The 19,682-nt window shown below is 35.8% G+C and overlaps 1 protein-coding gene across 7 annotated transcripts in view; it reads left to right on the plus strand.

The window, feature by feature from the left end:
- LOC138703000 (protein phosphatase 1 regulatory subunit 12A-like) overlaps nt 1-19,682 on the plus strand; it is a 227,099-nt gene that overhangs the window by 171,161 nt on the left and 36,256 nt on the right. For all 7 annotated transcript variants that reach the window (XM_069830483.1, XM_069830481.1, XM_069830487.1 and 4 more), the window contains one exon: nt 14,844-14,978. In XM_069830483.1, coding sequence (XP_069686584.1) covers nt 14,844-14,978 — 135 coding nt within the window. The remainder of the gene's footprint in view (nt 1-14,843; nt 14,979-19,682) is intronic.

A 19,682-nucleotide genomic window follows, 5' to 3' on the forward strand; every position in this document is an offset into this window, starting at 1 on the left:
CTTGGCTGTAGAAACGTTGTTAGACAATCGTTCCTAAAAGTAGATATTTTAACGCTAGGCAAGCATGTTAAAACGATATTACGGTAACGTGCGAAAAGTATTAATTTTAACGCAATTTCAACTGTTTGAGTCGATTGTCATTTGTTTCCCCACCAGCAATCGCAACTGATCAGTAAAGCAATTCAAACGGTGGCAAGCAGGGCCGCCGACAGAATTTATGGGCCCCTATGCAATACTGTACTCGGACCCCCGTTGAAAAAAGTAACAATTACAAGTTACCAGTTATTCTAACCATAATAATTATTTGTAAAATAAATGAGAGATAACCCCATACACAGATACGAACTTAAAAATATACACTTTTATTACATTGAAAACTTTTAGCAAAATTTCACATTAGCACAATATATTATATTCATAAAACATTATTCCTAAATACCTGTAAATTCTAACTTGCAGTCCGACATCAACAAACAACTCTACTTGACTTTTCTGATGCAAAATCATCAGTTATATCATTAAAATTTAAAGACCAAGCAAGATCGCTCTCCAGACTAAGGAGGCCAGTTACTCAGTCGTTCTTGACACATTGTTTATCTGAATACATCTTTTATTTCCTTCATCTTGCTGAAGGATCTTTCAGCATCAGCAACTGTCACAGGAATTGTATAGAATATTCTAATGGCTATGCAAATATTTGGAAATAAACTGTCCAGTTTTAATTCCCTCAGACTATTTAGGAGATTCATAGGTTTCAGTGGAGTTGGCCCTAAATTAGAGGCATGAATTGATTTTAAATTTTTCGGCTTATCACTGATCTCATTGTTAATGTCTCCATAATATTTTTCACTCAGTCTAGCACCCTTATTAATATCTTCCAATTTTTTCTGTCTCTCCTTGTGCTTCTCAGTTCCCGACTTATGCCTCTACTTGTCCATTGTGCAGTTAAACTATAACCGGTAATACTAATAAACAGAATTTACTAGACAAACAACAACGAAAAGACGAAAGTTTTGAGAAGAAACATATAATGTACTGAAAAGAAAACGTATCCTACGATTTTGGTTTGAGATAGTCCACTAGCATATTGTGGTGGGCCAGCGGTTGGTATGTAGTTAAAAAGGACAAGCCAGGAAATAATTGAACGTGTTCGGTACAAGTGATGGGAAGATAGTTCAGGCAAATGTCGGGGCCCTCAATTGTCGTGTGAACGTTAATGCGGGAAACTGATATTCTCTTATATAAAAGTCAAATATTTACATATGAAGTGGTAATTTGTATTAATTCTACTATTGTTGGTTAATATGTCAAATTTATATAACAAATGTTCTTACAAAATTTTATATTACCGGTATGTATCTACGAATAATTATTCATAATATTAAAAAGTAATCAGACTCACTTAATCTGACAGGCCCTTATTGCTCACGGGCTCATATGCACTCGCCCTCTTTGCCCCCCCTTCTCGGCGGCCTTGGTGGCAAGTCTACTTTTAAAAATGACTTTTTTTGGCTGAGAAACGTGTACTAAATAAATTGTTTCAACAACTATTGCATTGATAACTACTGTATATGAAAAACTTAGGAAGTAGGTATAATTATAAAAGATTAGGCGGCACCTGGGTTGGAAACGGGGACTTCTCTATCTGCAGTCGAATACTCTATCACTGAGCTATACCGACTCCTGCTTTTAAAGTGATGATGAAGTCTCACTACATTGAGACGGAATACAGTAGTGGAAAAGTCGGGGAAATTGTCTCTGTACCAGCACGGACGAAGACTTTCTAAAAAATTGTGTATGCCTGCGGTATCGTTTTGCAAATATCTATACTCACAAAAGTCACTTCTAACGCTTACATCGTAAATAACTATTGTTTCGCGTGGGTGAACTAATTTGCAGCTAGATCATAAGTTTAGCATGAATAGGGAGGGATTTGTTCAGATTCAGATTTGTAATACACTTGTTTTCTAAAGTAGAAAAACTATTAGAAATTATTACAGTATCTGTTTAGCTATTTCATTTAAATTTGCAGAGTTAATTAGACGTACATACATCTATTAAATTAAATCAATTGTCGCACTTTTTCGGTTTTAAAGAACGTCTTTCCTGTGCTGTCCAGAAGACTAAAACCCGTCTTACTTGAGAGTATATTAAATAATTTCATTTATGTATGAACATGGATTATAAACAGTACTATTCTCAATATGACAAAGAACTGAATTGCTACAAAACTCGTAAAATATATTATAATGATACAGTATGGGTCTTCGAGACACTTATTGTCCTTACAATATTTATAGTATAATAATAATCCGTGGCGCTACAGCCCGTGAAGGGCCTAGACCGACCAGCTGGCTGTTGGCCTCACGCCCACATGCCGAAGCAGAGGTGGACGATCATCCAATCAAAATGGAGGTATCGTGTGGTTAGCACGATGATCCCCCCAGCCGTTATAGCTGGTATTCGCAAACGGATTTCGCTACCTATCGTAGCTCCCCAAGTGCATCACGATGCTGGGTGGGCATCATGAGAAAATTTCTTCCCCCATGAGGACTCGAACCAGCGCGCATTCCGTAACGCGAGTCCTAGGCAGGATGCCTTAGACCACGACGCCACGGTGCGGGACATATTTATAGTATACTTTCTTTTATTTAATTTGTTACACATAGAGGATGTAATTAAACTTCATAATAAAATAAGTGTGAGAGTCACTACTGAATTGTGGAATTTTTTTATACTTCTTATTTTTTGAAAATATATATTTTTAATTATTTACGCATAGAGGGTGTATTAAACTTTATGATAAATGTGCGTGTATCTGATTGGTGGCTTGCGGAAGCCGGCAGTGTTTGTGTGTGCACATCACCTGTCTCCTCTGGCAGTTTGGCAACAGCAATTGGATGCCAATTAAGACAGTGCCCTATGTTGAATGCTACAATTTATTCTTGGCTCAAAATGAGACGTGCTTGACATTGTCCACAAGCTGTAAGCGTGGTTCAATAAACTCATCTGGGAATTACAATTGTAATTGCCAACATTGTGATACTGATACGTTGAAAGCGTGGATGTTTTTCCCAGGAACTGTTTCCAAGAAACTTGTATTAAATAGAAAAAACTGAGTACTATTTAGGACATCGTACACACTAAACTTTGAAATGGAAAAGACTCCAATAAGATGTCACCTATTATGTTAACATACGTTAATCCGGTAATGTAGGAATTAAATAAAACATTTATCTTTAAAAGTATAATCTTATAACAATTATATAGAGCCGCTTCATTTTTCAATTGTTTTTATTCACTTCTTTACGTATGCAGTACATACTGTAAGAAAATGGTGGTAATGTATTTGCCTATGCAAATATTTCAGTCCAAAGATTTTGATTGGCCACTGTGTTACAACACGTGCACGTTTGTCTATAAAATGTTGGGATATTGCACGTACATTTTAGATCAGTATTATTGACACGTCAAATCTAGCGTTATGTTACGAAAAAGTCTAAAACACATTATACGTGTAACAGACGATTTGCTAAATTGGTGTTACCAAAATTGATCAGACAAATATTTATTAAATAATGAATAATCAGCTCTCAATAGAGAATGACCTCGGGAAACAAATATTAGGCAATAATTTTAAAAAATATGTAAAAATAAAACTTACAGAATTGTGAACTTTTCATAGTTTTTACATGTATATGAAAATTCCTCGTCATTTTATAACTTACTTTATCTTTGTAAGCAGCCTACAATAGTAAGAAATCTTAAATTAGTATTAATCTGTAAGGTAATGGTAACAAAACCTGTACGCAGGATGGTCACAAAATAATGTATATGTATAATTTATATGTAAACTTTCAAAACCCTTAAAACATTTATTGCCCTTGTAGCATTACAACGTGCAAAAAATTACACACGTGGGCCATTCCTGTAATATTTGAAATGGATCTAGACGTGCAGTGTATAAGCTTAAATACGTAACAAAAAAAATACGTAATTAGATTCTAGGTTGGGAAAGTGATATGAAAATTTCAAGAACAGTTTGAAGAAGAGCAGTTTGACTTCAGGAAGGGAAAAGGTACGAGAGGTGCAATTGGACTGCTACGAACAATTGGCGAAAGATTCCTAGAGAATAATAAAGAAGTGTATGTAGTATTTGTGGATTTAGAAAAGACTTTTGACAGAGTGGATTGAAATAAACTGGAAGATCCTGAAGAAAATACGTGTGGATTTAAAAGACAGGAGACTGTTCAGTAATCTTTATATGAAACCACGAGTCAAAGTCAGGATGGGAGAAGAAATGTCAAAAAAAAGTGAAATTGGGAGAGGAATACGTCAATGGTGCCCCTTGAGAGGGCATGGAGGTAGAGCTCCATACTTTCATGAACTTGGCACTAGACTGTGGTTGTGTGATCGGCACCACGCTCCGACCGTCTTTTTACCCCCGGGAAAGATCCGGTATACTCAATTTGATAGAAGGTTGATATAGGCTACCTCATATGAGAGGTCATTAATCTTTGATTGTTATTAATCTTTACGTAGATTAATATTTGATATGTTCACCTGTTTCGAAAAATTAAATTTTATTATTGTAAGTCAGTTCAACAGCATCTTAAAAGGTGAAGTCAGCCCCATTACAGAACAAATCGGTCCCGAGGGTGGCGAAACGTTAAGACTCCCTCCTTTACAGACAATCGGCATTAATGACAATAGGGATGTCAGCCGTACGTGCCCTGGTACTTATTTCTGTTGGTGGCTGAATAAACCGGAGTAACACTAAGGCTGTATGGTCGGAAGGATTAGATCAGTGGAGAAAATCCATGTTCCTATCGGGATCGAACCTACAATCTTCCGGCTTTGCAACGTTACGTCTTAACCGCGACGCTCTCATGCACTCCTCCATGAGCATATTTTGATAGATATGAACAATTAGTCATATTTTTTCTCTCTACTTATCAAAAGGCATTCTGTGTTCTGTCTGATCCATCCACCCCCATTGCTTCTAAATTCCCTTCTTGTCATTCGGTGTCCCTTTTCTTTATGGAATCCATTCGACTGCAATTTTGAGGAGTCTCTTCTCGTTAATTTTAATCAAAATAATGTTCGTCTTATTGAAATGTCCGTCAAAATATAAATTTTAAAATCAATTTTCTGTCTGGGGTTAACGGCAAGTTAAGGAAGTACAATTTGATTTCGGAGAAATATGAGATGAAAGTACAATGAAGAGTAATGAAATGAAGTAAACATAAAATATTACGTAGTGTTACACAAGTGATTGTGTAAAATGGATAATGAATCTCTCAATAGGCCTACCATTAGACAAGTTAATGTGTGTTTAATTTATTCTTGTCATGGGAGTTCGAGGGAAACATCGACCAATCATTTAAAATTTTCTTGTTCTGGGATAAAAGCACTGAGGTTTCCTTGGAATTCTTTACCTGATGTTTTTCACTGCCACATATTTATGCGAAAACATTACCGGGCGTTTCAGTAATGATAATGAGTAGAGACGAGAATTCCATGCAAATGCATGTTTTTAAAGGAACATAGGACATAGCTCAAACTTAGTACTTACCCATTTCGAAATATGTGTACTTTTTCTGTGCATATTTGCATGTTTTGGCCTTTTTCGGAATAAAAACATGCATTATGCATATTTTAATGGTTTTGAGTGGACACCTCAGTATCTCGATTTCTATGCCCCTTATTTTAGCTTCAGGAATCAGGGGTGAAGAAGGAAAAGAAAGAAAAGAACTAAATAACAGAAATGGGTTCATTCAAGTTTGCACCCATAACTTCTTGCGATGTAGAGAGGTCATTCTCTGCCTATAGAAACATATTGACTGACAAGCGCAGAAACCTCACAGAAACCAATTTAGAAATGTTGTTAGTTGTTAACTGTGCAAAAAAGAAGTGAAATAAGAAATTTGGAACAAAATTTAAAGTGCATATTTTAGTGTATTTTTCGCTTGATCGTGCAAGTTCCATAGTTTGTTGGTGCATGAATGCATGCATTTTTTTAGGTTTTATAGTGCATGAAATTCTCGTCTCTAATAATGAGTAATCAAACCGAATGCAGGTTGATGCTGCATTACGTCTTGTAGAATGACGTTGCATTCACTAATAGAATATAACGCGGAGAGAGGCAGCACTCTTCACACCAATCTACGTAAAACGAGGACATGGAACATTAAGGTTTTAGTGATTATAGATTATATGCATGAATCATTTTAGAATATTACCAGGTAATATGCAGAAATAATACCACCTATAGGACTGAAGAAGCACTTTTCAATAACTCCATTTGTTTGCCTTGTCAAAGCCCAGGCTTTGGGATTATAGGTTAACATAGAGAATGCCATAGTTTTGTAAGCTCACTCGTTTTCAATACTGTCCAAACACAGTTGCGCCCTAATGCAAGTCGACTGTTCTCTGTTCGAACATGAACTTGTCAAGATGAGGCAGCGTGCTTGCGTATGAGACATTCTGGTTCCGTTGAAACTTTTTTTTCCGAGTTAACATCTGTTTTAAAACAGTCCATTAGACGTGTGGTGTAGGCTATGGGCTTTTGATTATAGTCGCGTTATGTCATCTCAGCGCTGCTTCGGGGAGCGCAGAAGAGGGGCCGCGGTAGGCGGAGTCTATTTGTGTCCCAACTGCCAAAGACTCGGCCGGCTTGTCACAGGGAGATGTTGCACAGCTGAGCCAGTCTCGAGGCAGCAGTAAAAGTCAAGGGAGTGTGCGTGGAAGTCGTTGAATGGCATCTCACCACCATCAGAGCGCTGGCAGTTCCGGATTTGTTCCTCGACGGTCAAATCCAACCGCAATCCGTTCGTCAGCTGGTTCCAGTCACTTGTACGGTAGTGCACGACCGCGAAGTCTCAGCCTGTACAGCACTTCGCCGTCATCAGTCTCAAGCAGTAGCAGTTACGGAGGGCTCCTAGGCCTTCATTCAAGTGTTGGGAGTTACGGAAGTGGCGCCTCTTACCTGGGAGGTCACAGTGGCTATGGTAGTCCAAGTGGTTATTCAAGTCCGTCGTCTGTGTCTACGTATGGTGGCACTTCATCCGGTTATGGCGGTTTGACGATACATCACTCTCCGTCAAGTATCCATCACACTACTTCTGCCTCAAATATTCACCATACGCCTTCTTCCTCGAGTATCGGCGGTCTGTCTTCGTCGCCTCGCAGCTCGTACTACAACTCGTTTCTACAGACAGTAGCAAACAACGTCCACACAGGCACCAGCAGCAACAGTAGGACAGCGCCTCCGAGGAGCAGTAGTTTCAACAGGGCATTGACAAGCTCTCGCAATTCTCCGTTGTCCCTTGCCTCTCGCTCAGGATCATTGTCGTCCCTTGCTAGTACACGCAGTGGCTCTGAAGGATACTCAGTAAGATTTGTACTGTATTTATTTTGTGCTGCCAAAAAGTAATTTAATCACTTCAGTTTCTCACCTTTTTTCACCATGAAAGAAGTTATTAATAATTATGCGGAATTTGACGTACGTACGTATCTATTGTGCATGCATTTTGTCACTGATTCTAGAGTTGCCGTATCTCTTCGGGCCTTGGTCTGCATACTAATGAAATATATGAAGGTGTCTGACTGGGGTTAGGTACAGTTTACAGCAGTAAAATTGTTGGAAATATTCAAAAAATTTTTTCTCCATTACTATATCTTGTACAATAATGAAAATTGGTATGTGTAAAACACTGTCCTTCTGCTATATTAAAAAAAAAATATTTTTACGATTAAAAAAAATGATTCATATTCATTTTTCAAAATTCAAAATGGTGGCAGTTCACTGTGCAGTGATGAAGCGGTTCCCTCATAACTCATAAACTTGTTAACTTTTCATGTTCTGTCTCTTTTACTTTATTGCTGAAACTCATGTTTACAATATCATGCTCTTTAAACTACATTCCTTAATAATTTTTTTTTTTGTTTTGTATTAGAAGAAAATACTGGTATTTGACCATTTTTTAAAATGAATTTATTTTTTATCATACAATGTATCAAAGGTAGAGAAGTGATCTTGCGTCATACTGTAGATATGACATGCATAAATACACACAAAAAATTTCATCATAGAATGTTGGATAGTTTTGAGTTATATGGGAAACCCTTCGTCACTGCACAGTGAAATAAATTTTGAAATAAAAAAAGTAAATAATTTTTTTAATCGTAAAATTTTTTTTTTTTTTTTCATATAGTAGAACGACAGTGTTTTACACATACTAATTTTCATTATTGTACAGGATACAATAATGGAGGAAAAAATATTGAATATTTCCAAAATTTTACTGCTGTAAGCTGTACCTAATTTTTGTTCAGGCAGCCCAAATAGCAATCGAGACATGTGGGAGGTATGTAATGGTTTCGCAGGCGGAATCGAAGTGGGTATAGCGTCCACTGACATCGTCACGTGGACGTTATGAATTTTAGTCTTCGAGTGATGATTTTATGTTGAACATGTGTAGTCAATCTGTTATGTTAATATCGGCTTTCCAGCGTTTCTTATAGTTGCGTTCATTTTTGGGTTGTGTTTTATCGAGTCGCTTGCTTATCGTCTTTGCTGTTTTTTATTATTATTTTGCAGGAGAAAGAAAAAAAGTATTGTCACTTTTAATTTTCTTGATATTCAAAGTGACAATGCTTTTTCTTTCTCCTGCAAAATCTTTTTAAAAACATCCGGTTTTTGGAGGCGCAGCAAGTTATCTTAATGCCTAAGTTATCTCCAACCATTCAAATTCATTTGTTTTATTTCATTCGTAATAATAAGCAACGAACGTAATAAGAATGTATCTTTGAAGAAGAGACAAGGCAGAGTTTTAACACAAATTATTATTAATTTATTCCAAGTTACTTTGAATTATCGCTCCTAGTAACACTACTATGAGAACACAACCTCGGTAGACCAAGAACAATGAGATCGACTATAACCCACATGGGGTTGGGCCATGTGGAGTTTGCTAGGACCTCTTCTGTCGCTAGCTTTCACTTCTGCGTCATGAGTGTGAGAGATTCGAACCATGAATAATTATATTACCGACGGCAGGATTCGGGCTCATGTATAGCCACTGCTGTCGAACATTCTGGTTCATATGTTGTTACGATCGAGTACGTATTTTCGCTTTAAAGTAGTATTCATTAGGATCTTATAGAATGATGTGGAATCGGAGTTCGAAGTTAAAAAAGTACAAAAGGAAGAACCAGAGATCGAACCCTCTCAGGTGGTTGAAGCTAAGAGCTATAGACTACCTCGAGAGTTCCGGGTATTAGAAATGACCTTTACTCAACGCAACGTATGAATCAATACATCAACCAGTCCACCCGTTTATGCTTATTATTTTAACCATTTTCAGTCATTACTAAAACTAAAATACAAAAATATAACCTTGTGATGTGAAACTTAAAAACAGAAAATTGTTTTCTGTATTGATAAGTTTACTGAAGTTATAAAATAATTCATCTATACTAATAATAAATCTGTAGCCGAAATTTTTCTGGTAATTTTCGATTTTCCAAAAAATAATTGGTCCTAACATATATAATTAACCACCCTGAAACCGAAAATCGCTTTTTTTGAAATTTTTGTTTGTATGTCTGTCAGTCTGTATGTTTGTTACCTTTTCACGCGATAATGGATGAACGGATCTCGATGAAAATTGGAATATAAATTATGTTCGTTGTAACTTAGATTTTAGGCTATGTGGCATTCAAAATACATTATTTAAAAGGGGGGTTATAAGGGGGCCTGAATTAAATAAATCGAAATATCGCGCGTATTATTGTTTTTTGTGGAAAATGTTACATAACAAAAGTTTCTTTACAAATAATTTGCGATAAGTTTTATTCCTTGAAAAATTTTGATAGAACTGATATTTAATGAGATAAATGAGTTTTAAAATTAAAATAACTGCCATCTAAGGCTGTGTAATGAATTAAAAAACAAATGACTTCGTCTATAAGGGGCCTTGGACAGCAACAATCGAAAGCTATGAAAGATAGCCTATAGAGAATGTTTCTGTGTTTGTATGAGGTAATATCGGAAGCTAAATTAACCGATTTGTATAATTAATTATTATTTCACCATTGGAAAGTGTAGTTTCTCTAGATGGACATAATGCTATAATGTTATTACAGTAACTTCTGATATAATATAATATAATATAATATGTAATATTATATAATATAATTTAAGTTATTTGAAGGGTTCAGAACCATAGTGGGCCAAGCGCCATTTACTGAATACGTACAAAATAGCTAAGGGTTAAAATTAAGTTATTACCATAATTCAATGGAAACCTATAACAAGTAAAATAAAATATACATATTAAATCTAAATGATGTCAATCTTCATTAAACTATGGTTGCATGTAATAAAAATTAAGAAACATGTTACAGGAATTGTCATTGCACCAAATGAGTGTCTCTGGACCAAAATGATCGCATTTTAATTATTTGGATGCAATTTAAATTAAGTAACATATTAAACGATTTATCCTTCTATCAAACACGAATTTTCCCTGGATCAAACGTCCTATTTTAATCATGTAATTACTTTATATTTATTTCTAACGGGTGCAGCGGAGCGCACGGGTACGGCTAGTTATTATATAAAATACAAGCGTTGCGAGTTACAGAATTTCAACGACGAAAAGTATTGTGTCCACCCATAGTCGTGTTGTGCGTGATTCGTAAATCAATTGTTGAATCTCACACCCTATATGTGTAATGAACCTTTGTAACGAGTATAAAATATTGCACTCGCGATTCACCCGTACAAGCGTGTTGGTAATGCATATGTGAGGTAGTCGTAAATCCAGTTAGTCCAAACGACGATCATTATTTTGATAGTTAATAGCGCGCGTTATTTAGACCTAGATTCAGTAACACTTGATCACCGACCGGTTGAAACGAACGGTATTTACGATGAATTCTCTAGCATCACTGTAAAGCACATACACAGGAACTGGACAGATCCTTTACGCACATCTCCATATTCTTGGTAGTGCAACAGTTGAATCAAGATTACAAAAACATGGGTCCGAAAGATAAAAGCGGCTAGAGAAGATATCGCTTCTCCATTGTGTTCCCTGTTAATCAAACCACAGAATACACTAACAAATGTAATTTGGCGGCATCAACTTCATGTGAAGAGTCACTGTATATTACTGTTGAAACCTTATATTAATGACATCGTCGTGTCGCTGCATAATGGGATAGCGTTTTTCCGTGTAAACTAAAATAGTAATATAACAAAGGGAGTCTCTTAATTTCTAATAGTTCATTGTTTTTGTTTTCCAATTATGAAATGGTTACTACGCGAGTTTATTGTAATGGATTATTTATCTTGCTATTTAATATTTAAGATGTATGCTAATGATCAGTTATTAGTCGACCAACAATTCCTGTTAAAATACAGAGGAGAATTCGCCGGCTGTGACGGGGATAGAACGCAGAGGAGGGTACGTAGTTTTCTGTAGTCATAAATACGTTTCACCACTAGACGGTTCTATTTGCGCTGATTACAGAATACGTTAAACGAGACAAGATAGCATCACTGGGCAAGTAGAGCGGGACACGGGAAAACCCAGGCATTTCCGGAATAATCCCGACAAATCCAGGACAGGTGGCAACCCTAACTTATGATGGCGGTTATACTATAGGATGTACTAAAATTAAACCTTTGACAAATAAGTTTTCTGTTTTGTATGTGTATTCAAATCTACTTTATGCTTCAATGATAGCTCGCGACATTAAACACTGGAGAACAAAAGTCTTCATTGCAAACATTTCGACAAGCGGAATGAACTGACGACAGTCTCCCGGAAGAAAGTATTACAGACTTTTGCACGAAAAATACACGTATTGGCGATACTTATAACCTGGAGATACGTTGAATCTTAACGATCGTAAAACGGCAGAGTTATGTTACTTGTGTTCGTGCGTGTGTATTTTCAGAGGTATTTGTCGCTAACACATGATGGCCATATTAAGTGAATGGACAGTTTAAAATACACAACTCTAATGTTAAATTCTCGAGAGATAGTTTGCTGCAAGATTTGAGATGGATGAAGCAGAGGTTGTCAGATTTTCTCCGAACTCATTTGTTTTCCCTACTGTTGTATCTAACTACCTTTGCATAGTAATGTCTCCATAGCATATCAGGGACGAAAGTTATCCGTTTCTGATAGACAGGATCATGTGAAAGATTTCTACGTACATGAAATGTACTTCAGATGCGCAAAATAAGTAATGAAAGGCAGTGAAAAGCAAGTATGAGAATCGCTAATATGTTTTCGCGGGATATCAGCCGAGTTAAGATTTTGGAATGCTCCAAGCTTTCGACTGCTATCTCTGCAGCCATCTTCAGGGAAGTGATGTCCGAACAGAAAGTCGAAAGGTCATTAACAAATCAAGCCACTACTGGGATCGTACAATCAAGGAGGCCATAGAGATCAAGCTGGAGAAAAACAACTTTAACAGAGACAGTGGACTCCAGCTCAGTCAGGCATGGACACCGGCCTTAGACCAACTCAGGCCCTCTTACAATCAAGGTCATGAAGATCACGGACCGAGGACGGCAACCGATTGCAACCGGCGGAACAGGGCTCGCCGCCCGCCAAACTTCACGCAGGAATCCCGGGAGGGGCGGAGCTTACGAGCGATGACAATTCCCGGCCCCGGATTGGCCGATCCGCCAACCAATCCTGTTTCACCTGAGACAGCCTAACATCTATATAACCTTTCGACTTTCTGTTCGGACATCACTTCCCTGAAGATGGCTGCAGAGATAGCAGTCGAAAGCTTGGAGCATTCCAAAATCTTAACTCGGCTGATATCCCGCGAAAACATATTAGCGAACCAACGCCGAGAAAGCCTCAAATCATACATACAAGTATGAGAATGTCTGATTTCATATTATTGTGTGTAACCTGAAGCATAAGGATAAGGTCGCTAAGCAGTAGGCTAAATGAATGCTATATTCTAAGCTAACCAAATCTAACCTAAGACAGTGCGCTTGTAGTAATAATTGCAGTCGTTCATGTGGAAACGTCCCATATTGTCATACTAGTTCAGTCTAACAGTAGATGTTAGACTATATGTTTTTAATACGCAACAGGAATATAATTGTCGTTGAATTCGAGGCTGAAGTAACTTCTGTGTTACATTTCTATATCATTTGTATGTATTTTGTGTTGTATGTTTATTCTCTGTTCTGAGGTAACTTAATCCAGGGCAATTTATTAGTATTACACGACCAAGAGTCCAACCGTATCTGCAAAATATTGAGGTTGTCTTATAAATTTGTTCGCTTCGTTTCAATCACTAACAACGCCTGAGAACACTGCATACCCCCAGCACAGCTACGACAGAGAAGTTGCCGTACAATCTGGAGTACAATATGATACGATAAAACATTAAACACAAGCTCATTCAAAGCAAAAAAGCAGTAAGGTTTTGTAATGAGACTTTATTTTGAACCATTATCATTGACATATTGCCATTTCTCTGGAAGTTTATAAATTCCATTCTTCCAAAATCTGACGGTTTTCTGGTTGATGAACTGTTCCATGTTGAGTCTGCAGTCCTCAAAGGAAGTGAAGCGTTTGTCATTAAGGAAATTCTGCAGGGATGTGAATAGATAAAAGTCTGAAGGGGCAATATTAGGAGAATAGGGCGCGTGGGGTAACACATCCCAGTCGAAATTTAGCAACTTTTGACGGTCATGAAAGAAGTACATATGTGGTCTGATGGCCAATTCCCATCTTTTTTCTTCAATGGCTGCCTTGAGACAATCCAACTGTTGTTTAGTCAACTATCCAAGACAGGACTGCATCCCATAAGTGACACCAACAAGGCATCACTCATGAGGCAATAAGGCCAGGACATAACGGGATCGGGTAGCCAGTTTTTTTCCCCTTCCATTGCATACATCGCCAATTAGTTACATATGAGGAGCTAGGTATCAAAGTTGGACAACTCCACTTTTGTTTTTTTTTTTTTTTTTTTACAGGAGAGGCGAAAAACTAGATCCTTGGAAACCATTACGTACATTTTTTTTTTTAATATTCTCATGGGTCATAGAAATATTTTTTCAGTCCCAAAATGTGATTAAAATTAATATTCAGGTCGAAATTTAAGCTTAAAAAGTGGAGTTGTCCATCTCTGAAACTAAGTCATTGAGTTGCATGTTTTTGAAACCAAGTGAAGCCATATATAAAGTGGAGTTGTCTGTTTCTAAAACCAAGCGAAGTCATATTTAAAGTGAAATTGTCTACTTTTGAATATAAGTTTCTTCTAACTCTGTTTAAAAGCAAATTTACGTAAAAAGTACATATTCATCCACAAACCGATTATATAAACAATCAATCATGTTGGTTCGCGATGCATGATGGGAAAAGGTGGTACGAATGTGGGCTTCTCATTGGCCACTGAAGAAATTGCCCCAATTTGAAACCAAGCCACAGTGGAGTTGTCTACATTTTAATTTTAAAGCGCACAATTAAGTGCAATTTTCGCTCTGTTCTGTCCGTTTTTGAAACTAAACAGTTCCAGAATCGCATTCAGCACCCACAATTCTGAGAAACAATCATTATCTTGAACTCTCAAAAAATGGAGTTGTCTGACTTTGATACTATGCTCCTCATATAATTCCTTATAAAATTAATATTTTGAGAATCCTTTATAACGTGAATAACCATATCTACACATATTAGTTGTAAAGTTTTAAATAAAATGTGAACGTTTTATTCATCTAAAATCTCATTATTACGGTATATGATGTTCAGTGACGTGGTCATTTCCGTAACAGTGATCATTGTTTGCTGCAGAGTGGTGGTGATATATCCAGCCATTCCTCACGTCTCACCTCTGTCTCTTCACCTGGCGGAGGTGATAGTCGAGCTACTACACCCGCAAGTTCCACGAAAGATGGCAGTGAAAATGGCGAGTTGGATTATAAGAAGGTAAGTCTGAATTATACTGCAACCAATACCGAGATGAATCATGGCTAAATCTAGCATCTGAGTCATAGAATAAGAAAACTTGGCATCATTGTACTGTTTTTCGGTATAGAACCACGAATACAACTAAACAAAATTGTAGATAAGGAATGTTATCATAAGCAAAACAGACAAGAAATGAATAATAGTCACGACACTTCCTTTTCTCTCTTCTTCAAATAATGTTGATGCTCGTCACTACAGCTAGTTAAATAAAATTTAAATAGTTGAAAACAGCATTTTATGCTTGTACATGGTTGAAAATATTGTTTATTGGTAACAGCAAGAAAGTTCAGATGCGACAGGATTGTTAATATACAATGTCTATAATTATATCCGTGGTTTATATTTTACTTTAATCGCAAAAAAATTGTCTTATTCTCGAAGAAATTTATCATATTTTTAGCGAATTTTAGACCTTCATATGTCATAATCTTTTTCCCTTGAATCTGACAAAAAGTTAATTTAGATTTCATAATTGTATTATAGCTGCATCGCTGTTATTTCTGGTATCGCTCCTCCTCTTTGTTTATGTCTTGAGCTGGCCGCGTTGTTGCACGTTCTATAACCACTTGCCGCTGAGCAGGACAGTATATTAATTAACAGCCGTTTACTAAATGTGGCAGAAGTGGAAGTGCATAACGTCATCAGCAGTCAATGACAAGACGCACTCGTTTGAATGTAACTGAGCTGCAGCATGATTGGATGCCAGAAATAACAGATACACGGCTATAATACAATTATGAAATTTAAATCAATTTACTTACTTATAGTCATCATTATCATTTATTCTTCTTTAGAAAAGTTTTAAAATATTTCGCCATTAAAATTACTCTTGTTGTGTGAAACAGTTCTGTTAGTCGTCATAACCATAACATAACCATGGAAATATTCTTTTCCTTCTTCTTCTTCTTCTTCTTCTTCTTCTTCTTCTTCCTCTTCATATTATTCTTCTTCTTTTTCTACTACTCCTCCTATAATATTATACCATTACATTTTTATTCGTGTTAAAGTCAAGTGGTGGCATTTGGATTAATGTGACACCTGGTATAAAATGTTGCTTCAGGTTAAGATAGAATTTTATAATCAGTGCTGAAATATAGTCTCTTCTTTCATCCACATTTAGATTGGAAAGTGAATGTAAAGCAATGAATTTAGTGTATTATCGAAATGATTTAATTTTAGATACGACATTTTGAAGTCAGTCACGAAAACTTTGGATACTATGAGCATTGAAAAAAAAAAGATGGTTAATAAGATTAACCTATATCTCTGTATTACTTCAGTAAAGCTGCATTAAATGTGGAAATTGAAAATGATGTATAGTTTCCAGTCATGAGTTTCACTTACCACGACTTTTAATCATGTTAGAAGGAGAAGTATGACCTGAAGACCTGGGCCTTTAATTAAACCATCCAGGTAACATAAAATTCTTATTCTTTTAATTTTTCATTGAACATTTGTATACAGTATCAATTGTCTCTTCAGTTCATATTATTTGATTCCGTTTTTTTTCTCTTTTCCCTCTCCTTTTCTTTACATACTATTTTAAAATACAACTGGACATGACTCCTTGGCGCAGCATCTCCACCGTTTCGGTATTTATCAACATCCAACCTGTACCCTTTGTGACCTTCAAGAAGCGATGACTAGGGATCATCTCCAATGCTGCCCAGCTCTAAAATCACTGACAGAATGTGCCAGATACTGGGAGGCGAGAAGCCTCATGCCTCTGTTTAGTTCTTAGTTTTTAGTTCTTTAAGGTTTTTGTTTAGTTCCTTTATTAGATTTAATTTTAAGTTGTATCAAGTTAATTGTTTTAATCTTGAGGTTGTGTTTAGGTCAAAGATAAGTTATCTATGTACCTGTCATTCGAATAAATGAATAAATAAATAAATATTAAAATACAAGTTACAATAATTGTAATTGATTTACCAATCTTGTTTTAACTTTCTCTTGCCGAAGTTTTAAGTGGATATCGTAAGTGTATATTCAATTCATATCACCAGGGAAAGGATTTATATGTAAATACATATTTACTTATAAAGCTAATATAATTTATATTTTGCATTATCTTTATGTTTCACAATGTGTAGGGTTGAAAAATCCTACTTTTATTTTCCATATTTTTCCATATTTTAGAGTTTAGTACATATTTTCGTTAATTTCCATATATTTTCCATATTTCATATAAAACAGTCCATATTATATTAGGTTTAACAATAAAACAAAACAAAATTCCATTAACTTTTAAAAATACATTTCAACAATAGAGATTTAAACACATGTTCAGTAATCCCTTTAACATCAGAGTTATTTGAAAATTAGCAGTCCTATCAACAATGGGAAAGTAAGTTACAAAACTGTATTAATTTAATTTAAAATTTTTAACAGACTTCAGTTGTGCAGCTCAACAGTTAAATGCCAGTCAGAGTACACATAGGTTCAGTTTTGTAAATCATACTATAAAGACGGTAAATATGCCAAAAGTACGTCATTCAGTCAATTTAAAATCAAAACTAACAAGTTACATTTCAGAATTTAAAGAAGATGGTTTATCAACTGACAATAAAATATTATTTTGTAATTTGTGTCAGTGTGCAGTATCATCTACACAAAAGTTCCTGGTGCAACAACACATTACAACTAGTAAACATCAGGCCAACAAACAACTAAATTCCAAGCAGAGACAATTGTTTTTAACACAACCAACAACATCGAATGTAAGATCTGAGTTTAACATCGACCTGTGCCGTTCTCTCATCTCTGCTGATATTCCTCTCTACAAACTAAAGAATAAGGTCTTCAGGGAATTCCTTGAAAAATATACTCAACATACAATCCCGGATGAGTCAACACTTAGGAAGACGTATGCTCCATCCATCTACGATGAGACAATACAGAAGATAAGAGATGAAATTAAAGATAGTTCAATTTGGGTTTCCATTGATGAGACTCCCGACAAAGAAGGTAGACTTGTTGGTAATGTAGTTATCGGTTTGTTAAGTGAACAATATTCTGAACGAATTCTTTTACATTGTGATGTTCTAGAAAAGTGCAATAACAAAACTATAGTTAAACTGTTCAACGAAGCTATGGGTATCCTGTGGCCAAAGGGTATTATGTACGATAATGTGTTATTCTTTATTAGCGATGCTGCCCCTTATATGGTCAAAGCTGGACAAGCATTATCTGTTGTATATCCTAAATTGACTCATTTTACTTGTGTGGCGCATGCATTTCATCGTGTGGCAGAAGTGGTCAGAGACAATTTCCCTAAAGTAGATTTGTTGATTTCATCAGTGAAAAAAGTATTTCTCAAAGCTCCCAGTAGAGTTAACGTGTTGAAAGAAATGTACCCTGAAATTCCATTGCCACCAAAGCCAATTTTAACTAGATGGGGTACATGGCTAGAAGCAGTTGAATATTATGCCGAACATATAGACTCTATTAACAATGTTCTCCTTGCATTGGACTCTGAAGATGCAGTCTCAATTGATACTGCGAAAACAGTTACCTGTGACATAAGTGTGAAGAATGACTTAGCTCACATTCAGCATACATTTTCATGCATCATAAAAACGCTCAAAAGTCTCCAAAATAGGCACCTTTCACTATCTGAAAGTTTTGAAATTATAAATAGTACTGTGGAACAACTGAATCGTGGTAGAGGTAAAGTTGCAGATGCAGTAAGAGCTAAGGTGGACACTGTACTTTCAAAAAACCCTGGATATGAAGAACTACAAAAGGTTGTTGCTGTGATGAGTGGTGAATCAACAGTGAAGATTAACTTGGACTTATCCCCAGCAGACATTGTGAAATTGAATTATGTACCAGTTACTTCTTGTGACGTCGAACGCTCTTTTAGTCAGTATAAATCTATCCTCAGAGACAATAGAAGAAGATTCACTTTTCAGCACTTGAAAGAAATGTTTGTAACCTATTGTTATGGTAACAGACAATAAAAATTGTGTTTTGTTGAAACTACATTGGAAGATAAGGTACGTCCATTATATTTTTTGTTTAGTTTGATTAAAATGTACCAATATTTAACGTACATAGTCATTTTTTTATAATTTTAAGTCCATATTTAATTCCATATTTTGGTAAAAATCCATATTTAATTCCATATTTTGGTAAAAATAACTACATATATATTTACATATTTCATATATTTTTAGTCCATATAAATCCGTTCCCTGCATATCACTATATAAAAATATTATATTGTATGTTTCAGAACATTTATTTTGTAACTTATCATTCTGTTTTACGTAATATCCCATGAAGAAATCTTTTTGAGTAAAGATAAACATAAATAAATCATATCTCGTGCGTACTTCAAGCAAGAACTCTGAAGTTTTACACTATTTATAGAATATCTCAAAATACCTTTTCTCGAAATTTTGAAATCTGTGTCTGCATATATGTTGGGCCATTAATTCGTTAAACTTTAACTATCCAGTTTTTGTTTACGTTTTCCCCATTTCCCTTGTGGAAAAATTGATTTCCTAAACTGTCGTTATTTTTGTCCTAGTCCTCCTCTCCCTCTTCTGTCTACAAGAAGCAATAAAACTTATACTCACAGATTGTACTTTTTGTGTGGGTGTATGCTTGTATATTCTACGAGGAATTCTGCTGATCTCTGTTCTCTATGTGTAAACCAGT

The sequence above is a fragment of the Periplaneta americana genome, chromosome 7 (assembly GCF_040183065.1).
Source record: "Periplaneta americana isolate PAMFEO1 chromosome 7, P.americana_PAMFEO1_priV1, whole genome shotgun sequence".
NCBI lineage: Eukaryota > Metazoa > Arthropoda > Insecta > Blattodea > Blattidae > Periplaneta > Periplaneta americana.